The 21,821-nt window shown below is 35.9% G+C and overlaps 2 protein-coding genes and 1 long non-coding RNA gene across 8 annotated transcripts; 1 reads left to right on the plus strand and 2 right to left on the minus strand.

The window, feature by feature from the left end:
• Nucleotides 1-53: 53 nt before the first annotated feature.
• LOC143459914 (uncharacterized) lies at nt 54-11,681 on the minus strand. 5 transcript variants are annotated; one of them, XM_076957233.1, is made up of 18 exons: nt 11,336-11,681; nt 10,551-10,737; nt 9,868-9,994; nt 8,112-8,365; nt 7,486-7,664; nt 6,958-7,114; nt 6,708-6,868; nt 6,358-6,490; nt 5,884-6,001; nt 5,302-5,564; nt 4,965-5,152; nt 4,117-4,279; nt 2,579-2,831; nt 2,227-2,408; nt 1,649-1,952; nt 1,293-1,572; nt 498-1,100; nt 54-312 (listed from the first exon to the last, which is right to left on the minus strand). In XM_076957233.1, exons 1-18 carry the CDS (start codon nt 11,600-11,602, stop codon nt 169-171), a joined length of 3,963 nt encoding a protein of 1,320 aa, XP_076813348.1. In that variant the 5' UTR covers nt 11,603-11,681; the 3' UTR covers nt 54-168. The 5 variants fall into 5 exon arrangements, with proteins under 5 accessions (XP_076813348.1, XP_076813346.1, XP_076813347.1 ...); XM_076957231.1 differs by having other exon boundaries at nt 5,308-5,564; nt 8,112-8,395; XM_076957232.1 differs by having other exon boundaries at nt 2,594-2,831; nt 8,112-8,395.
• A 1,623-nt stretch (nt 11,682-13,304) lies between these two features.
• On the plus strand, nt 13,305-21,707 carry LOC143459916 (protein FAM151A-like). Of its 2 annotated transcripts, XM_076957238.1 has the most exons (11): nt 13,317-13,738; nt 14,475-14,633; nt 14,883-15,081; nt 15,338-15,493; nt 16,159-16,305; nt 16,386-16,525; nt 19,609-19,740; nt 19,947-20,086; nt 20,194-20,431; nt 20,843-21,005; nt 21,257-21,707. In XM_076957238.1, exons 1-11 carry the CDS (start codon nt 13,534-13,536, stop codon nt 21,429-21,431), a joined length of 1,854 nt encoding a protein of 617 aa, XP_076813353.1. In that variant the 5' UTR covers nt 13,317-13,533; the 3' UTR covers nt 21,432-21,707. The 2 variants fall into 2 exon arrangements, with proteins under 2 accessions (XP_076813354.1, XP_076813353.1); XM_076957239.1 differs by lacking the exon at nt 16,159-16,305 and having other exon boundaries at nt 13,305-13,738.
• On the minus strand, nt 14,558-15,493 carry LOC143459919 (uncharacterized). The gene is made up of 3 exons (XR_013117802.1): nt 15,358-15,493; nt 14,849-15,131; nt 14,558-14,686 (listed from the first exon to the last, which is right to left on the minus strand). It is a non-coding gene; the product is annotated as an uncharacterized LOC143459919 (long non-coding RNA).
• Nucleotides 21,708-21,821: the final 114 nt, after the last annotated feature.

The raw sequence follows: 21,821 nt of genomic DNA on the forward strand, positions 1-21,821 counted from the left end.
TAAGATTACAAAGGATCAATCGCGGTATTATAAACGTAAAATTTGACACCATACTGTTCAAAGTGCAATGTATTCGCATAAAACTTGTAATAAAAAGATTGAAGGTAACGCGAAGTTTAACTAATAAATTATTTCAAAAGTAACATGAACTTGTGTAAATCTTTTTGGTCACTTGGGTATCAAACTGGCCTCCGTAACGTATCCACCTCCGTCAGCGTTGACCCACTGATTGTGTGTCTGGTTGTCAAGGAGTCCAGTTAGTTCTGTGTTGTCCATTGGATAAGTAGAGGCGTTATCGCCGTTGAAATTGCACTGGAAAGAAATGGGCGTCACTCTTGGGCAAAGTTAAGTTAGTGCACGTATTGTTGTAAAACAAAGGCATGGGCTGTTATTACGCTCGTAACCTTTTACGGCCTTAATTTCTGTAACTAGTAAGTGAACGCTGTGCTTTCAGTTCTACGTTTTCCATAATATTATCAGCATAAACTTTCACTTACCAACGACCAATCCGTATACGCTTCGCTATCGTTTCTCCAGGAAAAATTATCTAGGAGTAAAGTTGTTTCCGGAGCTGGGATTCCACGATCGCTTCTTCCAAGATCCAGAGCTTGCCCGACAGTGACGTAATCTTCTGTGTTTGCTTCTGGGGTAGACGGCCCCACGCTACCATTAGGCAGGGGAGGGTCCTTTTCGTGGGCGGAGCAAAGATCCGTCTCTTTCATACCCGAGTAGTCCGTCATGCCCCGTTGCTTTGTTTTGGTCGGTTTACCACGTACCCCCGGATAGAGCTTATCTATTGAGTCCGATGACGAAGATTTCGAGTCATTTTGATCGTTATCTGACTTTAAGCTCTCCTGGCTTGCTTTTCCTTGATTTAAATTTTCAGGGAAGCTGTTGTCAGGTACTAAAACATACGACGGTGATCCAGCGTGATTATTTTCATCTGGTATGGGGTCCACTTTTATAGGAACGTTGGTAGCTCCGTGGGTAAAAAAGGAGTTGTTTTCAATTGGCTCAAGAAGGTTTGATAAATGGCTTTGAAGACCGTCATGCCAGGATTCTGCTCTCCAGAGGCCAATGTCACTAAGCATATTATTGCACTGAAAAGTTAAATAAAACGTCCATTAGTACATATTGTATTTAGTAGCTTACTAGTATATAGGGTGACTTTTAAAGAAGAAAGTTCGATCTACTTCATGTATAAATTAATAAATTTACAAACTCAGCAAACGCTATTAAAACAGAAAAATGTCAGTTTGGTCTCGGTTATACAAGCAGTTTAATCAATTCACCGAGCACGGAAGAAAGCGTGTACTCGTAACAGCGACGTCTCGCGAATTGCAGACAGCACAACTTCTCTGGGCAGGTCCAAGTTGGCGACAATCCACACCGTTTGTCACAGGCCCTGTGATAAAGGCAGGCACACCGTCCGGATCAACTGCTAGCTTTGTGTAGGTTATTTCTGGTTCGGAGAAATAAGACCCAATACATCCCACTCTGTCTACTGATTTCGGAACGTGCATTCTCCATTGTTCCTCGCGGGCGTTTTTTCCTTGGCCCTCTTTACAGTACCTAAAAAATTGTAAAATCTTAACATCCTGTCTAACTATAGATAGCTGACGGCCACTTGCCGTTCGAAGTAACTCACCTAACATATGACCCCATGTTGCTTATATTACGCCCAAAATCTCCGCAGTAACTGTTCGAACGAGGTAGCCTATGACGCCAATCTTCATCCATGGCTGAAGATTTGGGATAGAGAAGGTACCTCCATAAGGTTGTGTGTGCAGTCGTACCCGAGTTCGTGTATTCATCAAACAAGCTACTTCCTTTAAGTTCTGAAAACAATGGCGACACAACGCTATATCCGGCGTGGTCAGAATCAGTGCATGGAGATTTGGGAATGTTGGTAAAAAAATTGGTACGAGGAGGACCTAAAATGCCAGAACAACCTTCAAACAAAACAAAAAACGTCAATAAGTTTGCTAAAACAAGGCTTAATATACGCAATCTTTTTAGTTGAATCCAATTTAACTAAATAAGGTAGTAATGTAACGAGTGATTGACCGTTTGCTACCGTTTAGGACTGGTTTAAGAATTGAGTTAAAGTAAAATTACATTTTAAGTAAAGAAATCATTCCTGTTTTAGAAGAAGTTACATATAGATGACATCGATTACATCCGCTCCAGAACGAATAACAATTGCACCTAGTGGTGAGAACCTACCCGGAGGCACTTGTTTTTCGAAACGTAGAGGCGGAATGTCTACAAACTGTGGAATTAGTTCTTTGAGAGGTTTTTCCGATTTGCTTAATTCCTTGTTGTTTATTTTTGCCACATTTGTTTCTTTCATGCTGTCGACCACTTCGTGCGTCGAAAGCTTGTCAAATTCGTCGCCAGAACTTGGTCTGACGTAAGAAAATAAAAATTCAGAAATCCAACAACAGACGCTTTATTAAACAATCACATGAAAGTGCTTTTCTGTATAAGGTTTTCAATAAGTTTCCGCAGAAATGGCAATTTACCGATTAAACCGATCTTGTTATATTTGTTACTTATTAAAATAAAAGTTTCGTGCCTTCTTTTGGCTGACCTGTTAGGTGCTCCATTTTCGACGTTATTATTTAAAACACTGTCATCCTGGTCTGCAAATTTGACCAGGACGGCTGGCGTTGAAATTCTGGGCCAAATCGATTTCCGCACTGCTCTTTTTATGCTGTTTCTGTAGCAATGCCCAGCAAGCAAGCAAGCAATCACCGTTACGACACAGGCTATTACAACCACCAGTGTGCCAGCTGAATTATTGAATTCATTCGATTTTTGCAGAGATCCTGCAAAAACAATGGGTATTTCAGTGTGGAAAAGTCATGTGAACGCTTTGATAAACAATTAAGAAACAAGCTGTTACGTTTTTTAATCCAACCCTTTTTTTTAAATAAACGTTTTAAATAAACTCTAAGAAGTAAATGTTAGAAAAGATTTTTTGACCCGGCTGCATTTACTGTTTTTATGTCAATGACGATATGAATGTCTTGTTCTATTTTGAACAAGTCTATTGGAGCGTCCATAATAGTTTTATCAAAAAAATCAAATCAAAAATAGAATGAAACCATCTTTAATTTAGAATGGAAAAGATACAAGAACTTCTTGCTTTGGTGGAGTTATTTAAGGCATTTTGAACTTATTCCAGAGATAACATTATAGTATTCTGCTTTTGGCAAAACGCGTTTCCGTCAATTACATGTCATTTAACAAAAAGTTATGTGGTGTTACGTTATAATTATTAATGAATAAAAGAGTAACTTTGATTGGTGTCGGCAAGTTGGACGGAAATGTTTAGAAAAGCAATTGAGTTGGTGATTAATATTAAACTCAAGCAAGTTAAATGTCGTGACGCAGTTACGGGAGTCTTAGATTTCAATGATTAAAGGTTTAATTTCTTAGACGTCTGCTGATAATATTCGATTAAGGTGTTGGCTTAGTGTGTCGTAATTATCAACCGACCACATTTATGAAAAGACGTCAATACGCGGAAACTGCATCAGATCACCGAAAAAAACATAATCTTTATTTCCAAAAGTTTAAATCGTCTTATCGAAATTCAAAAGCAAATAAACATTATAATAACTCTTAACTTATTTGCCGATAACATTAAAGGTTTACTTTCCTAAAGGTTTATGAAAGATTTGATTTCACTTACAAATAACATGAAAAAGTATTATACAACTAATGGCTTTGTTTTAAATGTAACTATTTTGCTGATAAACATAACATCTCACAAAAAGGTACTCCTAAATAACATAGTTATTAGTGTTATTACATGACAACACGCTTTTGCATAACGTTGTGACGAAAAGCCTCCAAAAACGTGATAAAATTTTACCTATGTTACGATCTAAAATCCTTTAGGCAACACTCTCTAAGAATCAAACGCTCGGATATTCTGGAAGACAAATGTTGGTGTCAACATTTGCAAACTTATATGTAAAAATCGCCAAACAAAAGTAGGCTACTACTTGTATCTGGATTTTTATCAAAACAAAAGTTTCACAATAATGGGCCATACATGCCTTAACTATTGTTCAATAAATGCAATACTGTAATCATAAAACAAACCTTCTGAGCCGGTAATCACTGTTGTAAGATTTGAAGCGGCAAAACAGATCGATTTGGGGAAATTATGAAGACAACAGTGGGCGAGTCCAAGTTTATATTTTGTAGATCGACGAAGGCCGGACGATATCACAGAGTTGGTAGAATTTGTTGAACACATTTCAATCTTAACATGAACGCCAAAATGTAATAACTGTATAGTAAAGTTATAATAATCTTTATTTATAAGATGCTGAGAGTTTTACGTGAAGTCACGTGTCTTATGTTCGTATATAACTGGCGGGTATGAAATTTTTTTCTCCATAAGCGAACTTTTATTAACCAAAACATGGTTATAAGAAGCGGTCTTTCTTGGTATACACATTGCTGGTAAAAATGCCACTGCATTTCCACTTAAATTTGCTGTTTTGTAGCCTCGAGAAAGCAGCCACAAATGTCATCGCTTATCTCTGACGTTATGTATTTATACTTGCACGATTCTTTGTGCTTCTCGATTTACCTTTCATTTCATCAAGGTAGCAGAAGGTACAAATAATTATAAGTATTTTTTTACCAATGTTGTGTTTTTCAAAAGAGCCCGTGATACTTTTATCAAAGGAATCACATCAACACGAGAAAAAAATCAAAAATGTAGTAAGACCAAAACTGTAGACTTTTTAGTTAAGTACGGAAAGATATGAAAACATATTCTTTTTGACGAAATTATTCAGGCAGTTTTGAACGTATTCCAAACATGATATTATTCTTTTCTGCATACAAAAACGCCTCCCCTTTTTACAAAATACGTACATGTTAATATTAGAGGTGTAAATGTACAGCCTACGTCAAGTAGCCTTTATATCAATTAATACCTGGTGATGTCGAGTATCATTACAGGTACCGTTGCAGTCAGCACTCCAGTATAAGACGGTCGGTATCAGGTGATTGTGAGGTTTGGTACAAAGTAGGTTTGAATTATTCCACTTCGTGCGTATTTGATATCCTTCCTTATCAGACTCGTCGTTTGCCGAGAAGTACACATTATCACCATTTAGGTTGACTGTATAAATAACAAATACGTTGAAATAGGTACACGTATCTGTTAGTATGTTATCACCCTGTACTATTATCGAAAGATTTAAGTCGCGCAAAAACTTAGCTGTTGGATACAAAGATTGCGATACAACACAATAATACATAAAAACTCGCCCTGACCAAAGCTGGGGTTGCTCGGAACTGAACTGCTTCGAATCCGATATCTGTGTTGTTGAATACTGGACTTCATAATAAATGCTTTGTAAAAGACGCACGGGGACACGACATCCATCTCTTTATAAAACTGGCCATCTGCACACGGAACTGTATACTCAGTAGCACTTTTATCATCACAAGGAAAAATGGGATTAGTTGTATCTGTATAGAAAGTGTCTGATCTGTTGCTTTTGAAGATAGTTTTGTGGTCATTTTCCAGTCTGAAAAAGATGTACATATCCATAGGGTAGGCTACTTGTGTATGGTTATGCTAGCACATTTAAAACAAAACCTGAACAACAATGGATGAAAATATACATCGTATATTGTTTAAAAATTGCATTATGGTCTTACAAAATGTTACAATTTACCGTTGAACAACGTTAAATTCCATGTTAAAAATAGGATAAAACATCAATTACATAGCCTACGCCCGTATTTCTGTTCTAAGGCACGGAACACTCTTACACAACTAAAACTTTGTTAGCTCGTCAAACAAAACATTTTTACTTTTAACACCGCACGACATCGCAATATTACCTTGGGTAAGTGCACAGATGTACATCACAATTGCCTTTTACGTCATTAATCGCGCTCCAGGTTAGGTTAACGCCGTTGGGAGTCATCGAAAGACTCACGTCTTTGGGAGGTTCGGCGGCTGTAACAATAATAATACGTATTCTACATTCATTAAGGGCAGTACGTGTATCTGTCATTCGCACGCAGACAAGTGAAACATGTCCCGACTTAATTGTCGACACTTTATTGAAATGATCGAAAGTGGTAAGAAGTTAGGCCCACTGCTTGTGGCTATTTGAAGTAACATTTGTTAAAAGTTTAAAAATGGTATTCAAGGGGAAGTGACACAAAAATCGGCAAACCAAAACAAAACGTATATTTCAAATTTATTTTCGGCAATATTGTTGTGAAAACAACTACACAAGTTCTTTTCCAGAAAATAGCTTCCAGGTGAAGAATGCTACCAACTTTGATAAGTCTAAACGAAATGATTACCTTCAGTAAGGTCAATTATTTCCTTGTCTTGTGCAAAGCAGCCAATGTTGTTGCAGAACATCCCTGTTACAGTTATTTCTCCATCTCTTCTTATATAAAGTTTGGCTGATTTTTCGTGAACACCATAGCTAAACTAAAATTAAATTTTAGATTTGTCAGTTGCAATGCATCTTCTTGATACAACAGGCGCTTATAGTCATAAACTATGATCATCTATATGCATTTAGGTGCAAGTTTTTAAGATCTATTAAATAATTTTAAAGAATGTATATAAGAAAGGTTTGTTGGGAAGATGTCTGTTTTCACAAAGATATTATAGAACGATCTTGTCAATATTTGTCAATACTTACCTTATTATCATTTTTGTTTCCTGATATTGAAATGTTACAGGTAAACCCAAGGCTGTTCGGGTCGCCATATGGCACCCATCGTAATTCTAGTTGATATTTGTCTGTCGACAACGCCGAGATAATTACTTCTACCATCAAAAACTTGAATTGGGTTGTAGGGCCTAAAGATGATATTGTGGAAAAACAAGATAAAAATATTATTGTTACTAAACCATTGTAACATAAACGATTTCACGAAAACGGTCTTTACCTGCTATTTGAGTCTTTCCGTTTATTACGTCCGACCATTCGCTGCAACCGTGTATAAAGTAATCGCCCTGCAGCTCAACAGATACTTGTACGTCGTATCTTGTGTCAGGGTGCAGCTCTGTTAGCTTGTGCGACGTTTTCACTATTTCTTTTTCGGTCTAAATTTAAACACGTGAGAGTTGATTGACATTGAATCAAACGATAGAAACCGTAAAATACTTTGTATTACCTTTATCATTTAAAACAAATAACCTCTCCAAGTTAGACAACGAACAATGTCCAAAATTTTGAAGTTAATGTAGAAAAGAAATCAAGAATTAATATTTGTTTTATTTCCTTTTTTAAACATCATGGAAAAGAGACGTTTATAGTTCCAATGACCAGTCAAAGCAAACAAAACCTTAAGCGATGATATGGCCTATACGCCCTTTGTCGCAAAAATTTATTTGTGAAAGAAATTGGTGCGTAGATTGCTATAACTGGTAGAATTTTATGTCATAGGCATTTCCATATAAAGAGACATACTTACATGCCATTCATCACTACTATCAGATAGTCTGTATCTAACGTTGTAAGTCAACGATTCCGATTCAATAAGCAAAGGATTCAATTTTGGATGTTTCCAAGTCACCAAAAGAGTTGCAGAACCATGTGTTGTGATATTTCCGAAGTTTGTTACGGTCACGGTTTGCGGAGGATCAGTTACCACTAGCATTGCAATCAAGGTTTAACATAAGATCTTTAAAAGTTAACCATTTATATTCCACATTTAAAAGAGAGCTTAAACAATCTTAAAATCTTGAACAATGTTACATTTTGAAACTGAAATCATGCTTACATGTCAGTACACAAACATGCAAAATCTATTTTAACATGCAAATTGAACGTGCTGCTGTCAAATTTAAATATAAAAAAACTTTATAGGTGCACGTTTAGAATCAATCGCGTGTTTATTTCTCATGTGTAAGAAAAAAGTCGACAATGACATTAAAAACAAATAAAAACGCATCATTTACGGGAAACATTTCAATACTAATGTTGTCATCCTTGAAGCATCATTATCCAGCTATACAGCCGCCCTCCTAACACCAATGTTGGCGAATAAGACCGTAAAAAGACCGAAATGTTACATTTTATAGCACCCTATACATTTACCGTATAGCTGAGGACGTTCGGACGAATCCTCATTAACCGATGTCCCAATAGAGTTTGTTGCGCGGCCATGGACATGGTAAAGTGGAGCTTCTTCTTTCTCAAAATAACCTATCCAGTCGGACAGGTCAATGCTGCAACATGTAACACTCACATTGCGTTCATCTAGGTTATTCTCGTTATTGGATTGACGACACGGAACGTATTGGTAAATGGAGTAGTTCCGCTCTGGTGATTGGTTTAGAAAAGCCGATTCCCTTAAATGACAATTAGGACGCTTATTGTTTCTGAAACAGTTTTAAGCTGATGTTAGCTTCATAGCAGTTATGCTGACAAAAATTTCTTCTGTTTGTTGTTATACCTAGTCATCTAAGAGGTGAAAATGAATATTCAATAACAAACAAGTGACTGGCGACGTTTTTGGGGTAATGTCGGTAATGTAATTCGGGGTAATGTCGTCCTCATTTTAATTTTTTATCTTGATCAATCCAGTCTTTAACTCAAAGTAAATTGAATACATTGTTAGATTTCTACAACATTAGCGTTCTGCAGATGAAGTTTGCCTTGGCAACTAGAATTTTAACCTGAAACTTCTCTAAGATTATAAAACAAGAGTTACCATGATATGCATTGCATTAGGATATTATGTTTAGCCGTTTTTTCTTTTTTTAAATAAAACGTTTACAATTATACAGCTTGAGCTTAAGCATTTCAAAAATGACAGTCCCAGCGCACATACGATGTTGTTTTTACAAATCGTTATTTACAGTCGGTTCCACATCCTAAATTGGAATTGATAGTATTTTCCAATGAAAAATTGAAGAATATATTTACAAAAATTATGATCTCATTTTTTTCAATCGAATTAAGCATGCAAATTATTTGTTTTTTTGATTGCTGCATCCAGAAATTTATCAGCTGTAGCAAGCTTTCCTAAAATGAATCACAAGTGGACATTCATTGTATAAAAGTTTGAGTTCATTAATTTGCTGTTTGATACCTAATAATGAAGGTAGTTGAGTCCAAGTTTGTGATATTGATGTATTTAACGCATTGACAGCAGTAACTGTGATCAGAAAGTGCATGCCCCAATATAGCTGCACATCTATGGTCACACATCCTTCGATAGTGTTAAATTCATTGTTTGCATCCAACTCTCTGAGACCGATACCAGAAAGCATATAGAAGTTAAGAGGTAAATGACAAAAACCAAAAATTTGTAAAGTATCACGCCGCTTAGATGTTATTGCTTTATAACAAAATGAGATAACAAGTTCAAAACATACTATTTTCGTAATATTTTGTTACTTTTCTTGTAATATTTTATTTCTAGCATGATGGAACGCATTTTTAACATAAATATTTCCAATTTCTGCCAGTATTTATACACCATGTCGTAATTTTACAATCAATTTAAACTGTAGAAATAACCAGCATATAACGGTAAATGGTACCTAAACATTCACTTAGGTTTTTGAGAAGCAACTTTCCTTTAAAACTACTGAAATTGTGTGACATGTTTGACATTCTAACGAAATACACACAAACTTAGTTCCACTGAAGTAATAGGAATTTTGACCGGTTTTGCTCACTTTTTAATGTTTTAAAAGGAAACGGTCGATTTTGTGTTTAACTCAAACGTTTGATGGTGGTTTAACTTATAACTCCTTCAGAAATATAATGACGACAATAAAAATTTAAAATGCAGATCGCAAGACAGATTGCTTACTTATAAAAATAAAAGTGTATGTATACTTACACTATCTTATATCCAAGTTGGTAAGTTGTATTAATGTAAGTTTTTCTTCCTGTATCCCAGCAACAAGACATATAGTGAAGCATACCGTCCGTTTGACAGTACAAATCCGTAGGTTTATCTGGAGGGTCTGCAACAGCAATAAAACGGTAATGAACAAAATCATATAACGAACTTGTACAAGTCACTTATATAAGATATCCAGCATATAACATCGCGTTGGGACACCAAATTGCCTACAATGTATATTTCTGCAACAATAGAACGATCACATAATGCTAGACTGTCTACCAACGAAATTAAATGGAGGCTACCACATCATCTTCGAGTACGGAAGTGAATTTAAAGAATGGTTGCACAAACATAACCTGATGCTCTTAAAATCGAGCAACTCATACGATGCAACAACAGCCAGTAATACAAACAAAAGGTAAAAAGAATATAGGTCTCCGAAAGCGAGCTATTGTAATTAAATGTGTGTCTTGAATAAGAAAACAATGGAGACAAAAATTTTATAAATGCTAAAATCTAATAAGGGTAAATAACTTAGTTATAACTGTTAGGTAATACAACTGTACAGCAAAATAATGGCTATGTAATATGTTATGTTGTTTTAACAGAAAAAGTAGCCTATTTGGTTTGTTTTATAGCGGCGCTGAATACTTAAAGGAACATAACTAACTTACATCCCACTTCCAGCAAAGTGCTGTCAAGAAGCGAATAGTTTACGGCTTCGAAGCATGCATATATTCCCGAATTGTCAATTACTGCATGAGTTATCGTTAAAATCGACAACAAGGACTCGTTATCAGCAAGGTAGTCAACAATTGAAACGTTGTCGTTTGGGACTATGTCAATCCAACCCGATGCGTTCTAAAAGAAAAGGTTAAAATTAATATTCATCCCTATATTACAAAACAATAATTAATTTATTATAAATCAGAAATCTCTCAATTACGCTTACGTCGTGCACATGATATGTAATATAATATACATTTTGATAAAGCAATAGTGGAATGTTTCAAAAATTCTATTAGACCATGTCAGTTCCAAAGTATAAGCGAACTGCTGTTTAGGCAGTTCATATCCCTTAAGTTGAATAATAATAAAACATATTTTACGTCTTTTACAGTAGGCTTTTGGGTCAAATTAAATGTATGTGTATACAGTATACCAAAATACGTTTTGACGTCATTGCGTTACTAAGTTATTAACAACAACGTGATCATTGAAAAATCATACACACAGCTCAATGGTGGCGATAAATATTATTTCCATTTATAATATCTGTGTCTTGATCAATTCTAACAGCACATATATGTCAAAAGAAGCAACGCCGTCCAACTTATAAAACTCTTAAATGTGAAATGTTATCCCTCACAAAAGGTGAATTGTACAAGGCGGTGCGTTAAATTCGAAGAATTGTAACCATAATGACGTTGTGCAAAGAGGCAACCTTCAGTTAATTTACCTGCGGTATCCATCGCCATATTATTTTAATCCTCTTCTCGTGGGCCGTTATTAAGGCATTCTTTTCAGCCGATATTTGGCAGGTAATTGCAGCTGTTGTGCCGTTTCTGACCGTGGTAGTCTTTGTTGGCTTCACTTGGTTCGGCCATGATCTAGCTTCCAGTTTTCGGCAATTTACAAAAGCGACGACCATGAAAACCAGAATTAAGATTTGCATCAGGTGAAACGGACGGTTTTCATCGATTGCCATTTGATCACTTGTTTGCATTAACACATTCGTGGATGTGGCACATTATATCGACATCAATTGCTTTAAAATGAATTCAAGCTAAATGTATATTAAACCGTTAAACGGTTAAATGATTAATTGTTTAACCTTTTATAGTCATTTTAGAACTACAGTATATACTTATACCTTCGCGCGTGTTATCAACGCAAGCGCTAACACCTATACCAATTGTAGTTAATTTTCCCTGCAGCTATATATTCTTTGGAAGGGAGAATTTCTGTTTCGTTGGTCACTTCATAAGTAAAGAATAACTGCCTGTTCCCTTGTCAACCCAAATACCTGCATGTAGGCCGCCTTACCTCGCCTTAAGTAATGTTATTTCCGTATATTACATTAATTTGTTATTTCGATCTTTGTACCTTCTCTTTCCATAACGGCAATCGTTATTCTTCATTTCACTTGAGCGCAAAGTAAATCGTAAAACGAAACCTTGGACGAAATCTCAGCGTATAGTACGATGTCGAGCCATTCTATCCGGAACCGGACTCGTGTCTAATTGCCTTTGCTGCAGTATGTCAAAGACTTACATATATAAAATGTTTTAAGATAAGAAAAAATTTCGCTCTCGCCCGCGGGCGGCTGTTGTGCTATGTTCGCTTTCTCATACATAAAAGTCTGATCTCGATTACCCTGTGGTTTTACCATGATGAAATATTGTCACTTTTTCTTTCACATTACAAATATGTGGCTGCTGGTAGGCCTATTTCTGCGTCGACTGTCAAATTTAATCAAAGAATACTTTAGCTGTATTGCGATATCTATCTGTTTGCTACGCTCGTATGTTAGCAGTCCGAATATCGGGTTAATATTTAACAGATTACCGTAAAGGTCCCCATTCCCACACACTTGTAAGCGCGACGAGTCACAAAGACTATACTTTCTATTGTTTTCTTCTTCCGAGTTCCGACCCATGACTCATTTTCATGTCCACTTTTCACGCGATCGATTTTTTCTTCTCACTTATGACCAAGCATATCGTTATCTCAGCATTAAAGCCAATGAAAAAAGACTAACGAAAACATCATCGTAACATAAACAATTGTAACTTACGCTTAATAAACTCAGCTAGCGCTATCTTTTTTCTACTCGTTAAGATTATAATTTCTCGTCATCCGACAACTATTCAGTTTGTGCCGTCTTGCTGGGCACTGAGCAGTTTTGATATATGTGCTAATGACGCACCCTAGCGGGTAGCGTATAACCTATTAATATTAGTTACAGCGTTAGTGATTATGCAATGGATAAAACCTGTACATTGGCTAGCCTAGAAGTCAAAAAAATCAAAAAACCATTAAACTTAGAAAGCAGTGTGAGGAATGATGCCATTAATTGTTCCTTGAGAAAGATAGCAGGCTTAACAGGCTAATCCTAAATGCACTTCCAATTTCATGAAAGATGTAAACATTGCCAAATAATGGAATGAACCACAAAAAGACGTATCAATTAAACGCCTTTAAAAGCATTATATACCTAATGTTTACCAAATCTTATAGTTACATGATGATGGTACTACTTTATTCTTTATTTGGTAATTATTAACTTGCAACTGCAATTCAAGCAGTTACAAATTGTGCATACAAAGCGTAAGCAATACGATTTGAGTAAAATGATGGTGGCTGATTGTTTTCAACAGTTACAACTGTCATAGCATGTTGAAATACAACTTCCGCTTTGCTTGTTTGAAGCATTAAGAAAGTTTAATATTGGAGAGAGACTACTGATTTGCGCGACTCCAACGATATTGTAGTGACTTATAAGTAAGAGAGTATATTTAACCTGGTACTTGTAGCAGGACATTGGGCAACTGCACATAGCTCTAGATACCAACAGGTAGGTATAATTAATATAGGATGTAATGTTTGTTGATGCAGTATTTTCTTGCACATTTAGTTGCAGTCAAGCTATAAGTAATGGATGATTTTTCAAGTGATGATACAGGACCAAAAACAAAGACACGACGTAGTGCTGTCCTTATTAAGCGGACACTAGCTGTACTTGCATTACTTGCCTGTTTGGGATTCATCACTGCAATTCTTTACGCGATAATAGACTTTTACACTTCTTCAAGCAATGTTACAACCAAACCTACCAAAACTGAACCTTGGACACCTACAGGTTTTTAAATTATTATAGATTTAGATTTCTTGCTATAATAGTTTTCGTTGCGATATAAAACTTGTTTAGGTGCTATGCTATGCCGATTACCTTTCTCATCTACAAATGAGCATGTGGCGTTTAGCGGCCCCATACAGTAATTTCGCATGGCACTTTCCCTTTCAAGTTTCGGACTTCTGGGCGCATTCCTCACATCTTATTATTATTATTATTATTGGTGTGCAATATAAATGGTTATGCTGTACCGCACGACACGATATCACAGAATGTCTTGTGTTTCGTTAGTTCGAATAAACCTTTTAGTTTGATTTAGTTTCATTTTTGTTGGAAAGGTTTTCGTTCAATTTTTGCGTTTACGAGACTTTTGATAATCGCAAACAGGTTAGGAGAATGCTGCGGAGAATCTACGAATCTTTAGCAAAAGTTTATCGAACTACTCGTGAGTTAAGTTTGCAAACTTTACGAAGTTTGACCAAACTTTTTCCTCCCACTATGTATTCATATCCGCACTAGCAACCCAATAGTTTACTAAAATAAAACTTCATACATTTCCCAAAGTTTAACTTTTCGCTCGTATTTATAGTTGTCAAAACTGAGTTTTATAAAGTTTTTCAATTGCAACGATTGTAGATAACGTATGAAACATATTGGTACTATTAGAATTTATGGTGTACATTAGCCACCAAGGAAGGTCAAATTAAAATTAGTGTCATTTCAAAAACATTTGTTGACACAGTGATAGCAACAGAGTTCAGCACGATGGTTATGTATCCTGACAAAAATCTCACTGCCAGCGACATATTTCAATACTATCCAAGCGCCAATAAAGACGGTTTGAATATAGGCTTCTATCACGCTGCAAACACGAAAGACGATCTCCAGGCAGCATTGACAGGTAATGCTCTGTGTCCTGCTCTTTCCTTCGAACTTGCAATCTTCATTATTATTCTATAACGTATCATTTGAACTCAACTTGACTGGATTAGGTATGATATATGCGCAAAAACATATATTCACTGAATGAAGATATCCTACAGTCTTCACATAATTAATTAATATTAATAGATGCCACAGTATATTATATGATATATACAATTGAAATCGCTGTACCTACAACAGTTTAGTAGTCTTGCTTGTTTAATAGGAAGTGCTAAGGTGGTGGAGGGAGACGTTTCATTAAAGATATCTCGTTCATCAGCAATCCCAGTCATGGGCGTTTTGCCAGGTACTGATATCAATTACAGTCTTAACGAATGGCTTGATGCAGTGATAGAAACAAACAAAGCCATCAAATTGGATATCAAGATAGACGAGGCTGTTTCTGATGTACTGGAGTCTATCAAGTAGGCCTGTGTTCCATAGGGAGTGTTGTGTTTTTGATTAAAACGTGTACCTGAATATTTATCATATTGAACACTTCAAGGTATAGCAGTTGTGTTTGTTGTATACTTATTATACAAGCTTCAAAATAAGAACACAATTTTACCACACAAACTTAAGAGTTACAGCGTTAGGTTTTTAGTCGATCTTTAGGTCGACTTAAATTTTTAACTGTATACATTTTACTTTGTATGAATAATTTCGATTGCATCATATCAGATCTCGTGCCCTTCACCAACCTGTTTGGATAAGTGCTGATGTTGTGGGTGGACCAGGAGCGGAAAATAGCCATTTGGATGCCGAGTCTTTGATTAGTTATGTGAATGAAATCTATCCCTACGTTTCATTATCTCTTGGCTGGACTACTGATTCAAGGTAAAACTACTGAAAACATGAAACTAACGTATAACTTTATGGTATACTGCATTTGGGGAGCGGGGAGCCCTATGGTCCTATAAACACTATTTACAGCCAGATATTGAGCTAATCACACGGCTTATAGGCTTCCAGGATTTCCTGATTCTATAGTATAATTCTCTTGATCTATTTCCAGGCTTGTCCATGGAACATTTTTTTCTGTCCCATCCCATCCCATCCCATGCCATCACATCAAAATACAATTCAATAAATGTTATTAAATTTATGGAAATTTAAGTCAAAATAAATCAACTTATACCAAGTATATAGCATTTAGCACTTTGTACAGCAAAGAAATGGTGCTAAAATACTGCCAAGGGAATTGCAATTCGTGCTGTTCCATCCCATTCCCATCCCATGGGACATTTCCCATGGGATTCCCATGGGATTCCCGTGAGAATCCCATTCCCATGGACAAGCCTGTCTATTTCACTATACGTACTGCTTAGTTGTTGTGTATATTTTATCTTCCTTGTGGAAGTTATTAAAAACCCACAGTCCAGGAAACACTGTGATAACTTTTGGAAGCCTAAGATTCCAGAAATCTCAAGCCTAATTGTAGTCCTATAGCCTACTCGTCTAAAATCATCCATTTAGGTTTCAATTTATTTTCCTACTTATAGTTCAAGCAAATTCACTTGGGAAATGATGAATGAAATGCTGGCAATCGCAGAAAAAAAAGTATCTCAGAAAATTACTTTTACCTGTCTTGCTTCAGTTGTAAGGGCTTCTTGGCCTAAATTTTTGTGGCTACTAGAGCAATCAGACAGGTTATTTTTATGATTTTTGTTTATTTTGCAATTACGGTCATCCATTCATGATTTATAGACTAGCGTTGCGTATATTTCAGTTTCTCATTTACCGTTTGGAGCAATCATAACGTGTCTGTGGATGTAGAAGATCTGGTTTACTTTCGAGACAATCTTGCTTTTTCTCGCGTTTTTTACGAGGTTACTGAAATGGAGATGGATAATTTTCGTAAAGCTATTGGTGAGTGTAACAATTGCGAGTTAGCTGTTTAAGATAGGGTTACCATATTTTCGTGGCCTAAAATCCGGACACTCTTTAGTGCCCACTAGCGGTTTTTAAAAATGAGGTATGAACACATTGTCTGTCAATATGACGTCACACTAGCAATGCTTTGCTTATCCATTGTATACCGGAGTGGATTTTTGAACATAGTGTCGTGAATTCACTAGGCTATGGGCTATTTCTGATTTGACCTCTGGTGATCTCTAGGCTAGGGTTAGGCTATGGTGATCTCTAGGCTAGGGTCTAGGTCAGACACGTCGCGTGCCACGTGTTGGACACCCCTGATTTACAGGATTATTCCCGCAATTCTAATTCCCCCAAAACGCCCATCATAAAATTCCGGACATTTGAGCATTTTTTAAAATTCCTCCCGGACGCAAAATTTAACCCTACATTCCGGACATGTCCGGAATTTTCCGGACGGTATGGCAACCCTATTAAGACCAGAGCTGTTTCAAGAACAGATCAACTTTTTAGCGCTTTTCGTATACTCAACTGGAAAAATACCAAAGTGTAGCCTATGTATAGCTATGAAATACCAAAAAGTATCTAACGTATGACTAATTTTGCTAAAGCAACTATAATGTACGCCTTCTAAATACCAAAATGTAGCCATAATGTAACCAATGTATAGCTAAAATCCTGCTAATGTATACCTACGAAATATACCAAAACAATGTTTAAAATAGCTAACGTAACTAATACAACTAACGTAGTTGTATTGTTTTATATTGTGAATCTCGTATGTATGTTACTATATTGGCTTTTTTAAATGTTGTATTATCACATGCTTTGTTACAAATGCACAAAAAGTGCAAATCCCGCAAGGAAAGATTTTATTCGTTGTGCAAGTCAGCTTCATGGCTTCGTTTTGATCAGAATATTGCACTAAATGCTTCAGTGTTTGCTGTTTGTGACGTTGTAAGTTTCGTTTATTTTAGTGCTTTATTACTTCCACGGTGTTGCAAGTGTAGTCTTGCTTTGTGTAGTGCATATTTCGGTTTTATAATATGGATAGGTTTTTTATTTAAAATTGGATATCTGAAAACTTATAAGTTACAAATCAAAACTTCAATAGTAAAACAGATATTGATTTAGAGTTGGATTAAGATGCATTGTTTTAGCATTTTATAGGCCAATATTTTCTAGATGTGTCATAAATAAATTATTTGTGGTAAGGTTATTTTTCTTTTTTCTATATTTTTTCAAAAGTATGTCGCATTTAAGCTATATGTAGCTGTGGTATGCATTACAATTAAGTTGCCTCATAATTCTCTTTTGTGACATGGAAATATTTTTAACATAAACTCGAGCCTGAACTTTTCGAACAATTTTCCAAATATCAAAATGTTGGCTACATTAGCTGTAGATAGGCCTACATTTGCTATATTAGCTACGTTTTAGCTATATTTTGGTACTTTAATAGCTCCCTTTTGTATACTACTAGTCTAGCCGAATGTACCTCTAAATTAACTATATTTTGGTATTTAGTAGCTACAGTACATTAACTATATTTTGGTAGTTACCGGTAGTAGCCACATTCGCTATATTTTGGAATATAGAACGTTGCGTTGCACAATATCTGCCATTGTTGTCATTTAAGCACAGCGGGAGCACGGCGAACAAAGAAAAGCAACTAGAAATGTATCACTTGTACAAATAGTTAATTTACACAAAATGCACTTTCTTTAGTTTCACAATCATGCTGTATACAGGAAGCGAGATGTTTTTGCTACTAACCTGTAAATATCCAATCAGTTTATCCCGTATAGTTCGAGTAATTAACGATGGAAAATTTGTGTGCAGTTTCGTCACACGCAGTTAAAATAGTAATGTCGCTCACCCGGTTTAAATAGGGTTAAATAGCTCAGTCTGAAGTTACTGAATGTCGTGAGCGTCATCTATCGTTTATCTTATTTGTTATTACCTTAATTGCCTGGAAAATCAGCTGACTGCGAGAAGAGAAAACAAGAGAACAGTTAATCGAGTTAGTTGGGCGTGAGCTATTAAAAGAAAACGATATGCTTCAATGCGTTCACGGTGGCAGCAGGGAGTAAAAGTCTGAAAATATAATAATATCTCAAAAATTACAAAATCAAACTTCATAAAACAAACATGGACAGATAGCTGAACACTTTTCAGAAAAAGTCACCAAATTTCAATTTTCTACAACAAACAGTGCAACTGTACGCCACATTTTGCTGTGACTGTGTGCAGGGTCGGCCACACATGGTGTAGAAAGGGTGTTTAGCCACATGTTCTTTCTTGCGCGGTTTAACAATAGGCTGCTTCGCAATAAATTCGCTTTCAGCCAGTTGATATCTTTATAAGCCAATTGTTCTTTTCAGCGTATGAACATGTTTATCAAGAGCTTAATACAATGGTATACTGTGGTGTGAACAATACTTGTTCTTACTAATGCTTTGAGCAAAGTATTACTTCCACTGATACCGTGCATTCAAATTGAGGTACGGTTATACTGTAGTATACGTATTGAAACCACGACAAATTAAAGCTGACTACGTCGCAATATACACAAAGAAGTACAGCATAAACTTCAGACGGCCTTGAGACTAAGCCTTCTGTAATGTTAACAGTAAAATTTATTTTCACTTCTGAAAGCTAACTAACTGTCTCAAAAAGTCCACGTTTAGCGTTACAAGCCAGTGTCGTCATAAGTGATTTAGGATAAACTGCTTCTGTAAAGATGCCTCGTATGCGTTATGCAAATTAAAGATTGGATCTTGAAAAAACAGCTATACATAGGCTATTCGATTCATGTAAACACAAAGCACGAAATACGAACTCTATTTTTTATATAGCCTGCAGTTGATTACTTAGCCAGTTACTTATTCAAAACGTGAAGTAATAGAGCTGCCAGCTGGCCAGACGCGTGCTTGTTTAGGAACGGTCATGAGAGCGACGCCCCTTTTCTGACTTTTGAGCAAAACTTGGAGGGCGCTCTTGCTTTAGGTGTATTCGCTCATCGCCTGTTTTCCTTGATTACTTTACTTGCTATAATGATTACTCTGATATAACAGAAACTGGCACGTTTCCGAAGATGTTTTATTCTGGTGGAAACGTTTTAGACTATTTCCGAATACCCAACGCCATAGATGTTACGTGGGCTCATCGTGTTAATGGATTAAACGACCTCACTACGTCATTAACCGGTATAACTAAACATAATGGCAAAAACCTTGAAATCAAGCTATATTTTAATTGGTTATTTGCAAATAGTTGTTAGCATAGTTATTATACCTGAAGGTGTTAATATGAATATAAATGACAATAATTAATATCATATAGGGACATACCCTGACCAACCAGTGTTGGTCAGGGTATGTCAGTAACGCCATTGTTTTATTTATTAATGTAGATGATAGCATCTTGATGCTTGAAGCTGACGTACGACTCTACGGAGAAGGAACGGAGAAGTTGAATGAAAGTCTTCCAGTAATGTCACATGATCCACCGGCTATTAATTATGAACTGACGCTAAGGGAATGGTTGGAAAAGGTATCTATATTATTGTCGAGGAAATAGTTTGCTGGGATGAGTTGAGCTGAGTTTGATAATATTAAAAAATGTATTAGACTAACTGTTTATAAGTGAATTTTACTCAGGTTATAGAAGGCGGGAAAATCAAGGGAATAAAACTTGATTTTAAAAGCATCGGAGCAGCCAATGCCTCCCTATATGTTTTGCAAGATTTTAAGGACTCATTGCCTTTTCCTGTTTGGTTAAACGCTGATGTTTTACGTGGTCCGAACTCAGTAACGACTCCAGTGAATGCAACGGCTTTCCTTGAGATTGTGCAGACAATGTTTCCTGATGTCACAATATCACCAGGCTGGACCACAAGTATAAGGAGTATATTGTATAGATATGTGGTATAATGATTTTTGATCGGGAATGATTATTTGGAATTCATTTTTTACTTTCCAGTTTACATACGAACACACCATTCGAACTAAAATATTTCACTTACTACTCAAAATAATTAATAGTTAGTTCAGCAGAATTGATTTTATTTTACTGAACATCACTCAAACGGTCTCAGCAGATTGAAGGCATGTAAATGCATATTAGAAAATTATTGTTAGAATGCTGAAAAAAGTTGTCCTGGTAGGCCTATGGCTATATTTAAACGATTGAGTTATTGTTATAAGCTTCTTTGATAAGTAAAATATTTTATATTTTAAAGTAACAATGTATAATGGTTATTTTAGTACAATTCAATTAGAGTAGTTAATTTTTTATTTTCATATGTAGCTTATCGACGTGTTGGTGAAAATGAGCCCTACTCACAAGAAATGGTAGAAGAAATGCATGCACTTTGTTCGACCACTCGTCAAGCATTTACTTTTCCAGTGAGGGCGTCCTTAGCAAAACCATCCATCAAGGAATTCCAGTGGCTACTATCACAATCAAACAGGTATGATCAATGGCCTATATGACCCAAAAAGTTAGATTCATTAGGGGAGCCACGGCCCAATGTCCCCCCTCCCCCAAAAAAAATACGCTAGTTGATATGATGAAGTTCATCATCTGGAAGTTTTAGTTTTATAGATTATTTGTATTGCTTTATAAACGCTACAAATGTAATAACACAGTATCAAACTTTTTATCGTTTTTCGGATTTCTTTTTCGGTTTTATTTATATGTAGTCCACGCTTTCTTTACCAGATACACCTTAACGATTTGGCATAGCACATCCGAAGAAACAACAACAGAAGATCTACTCGAATTTTACAACAGTTTTCCTTCCCATAAAGTGTATTTTGATATTCCAGACGATATGATGAAAAACTTAAAAACTGCCATCAATAACCAAGAAAAAATAGCAGGCTTGTTCCATTAATCACTCGAATGTTTGGCAACATTTTGACATATAGATACACGTTAAAGGATTGATACAAATAAAATATACGATCCTTTCTGAAAAATCAGCTACAGATGAAATCGTAAAATTAACCGCTTCTAATTATTATCTTGCTTGCAAGTTTCGAAACGTTTTTGTTTGTTTTTGTTTTATTCGCAGGAACATATTTTTTAAAAGAAAACGTACACGCAAATAGAGATTGTTGAACACACGATAAAAAAAAATAGCAATAATAAAATAATCAGATTCACACAATGGTGTCGAAATTAATTGCGGTGTATTCTGGGTATCTCCAGTAGGGTTTTATTTAGTCGAATATGTTTTATTTTGCATTTACTTGACGTCAGGTCTATAATAGCAAACTTCGTA

The sequence above is a fragment of the Clavelina lepadiformis genome, chromosome 5 (genome assembly GCF_947623445.1).
Source record: "Clavelina lepadiformis chromosome 5, kaClaLepa1.1, whole genome shotgun sequence".
NCBI lineage: Eukaryota > Metazoa > Chordata > Ascidiacea > Aplousobranchia > Clavelinidae > Clavelina > Clavelina lepadiformis.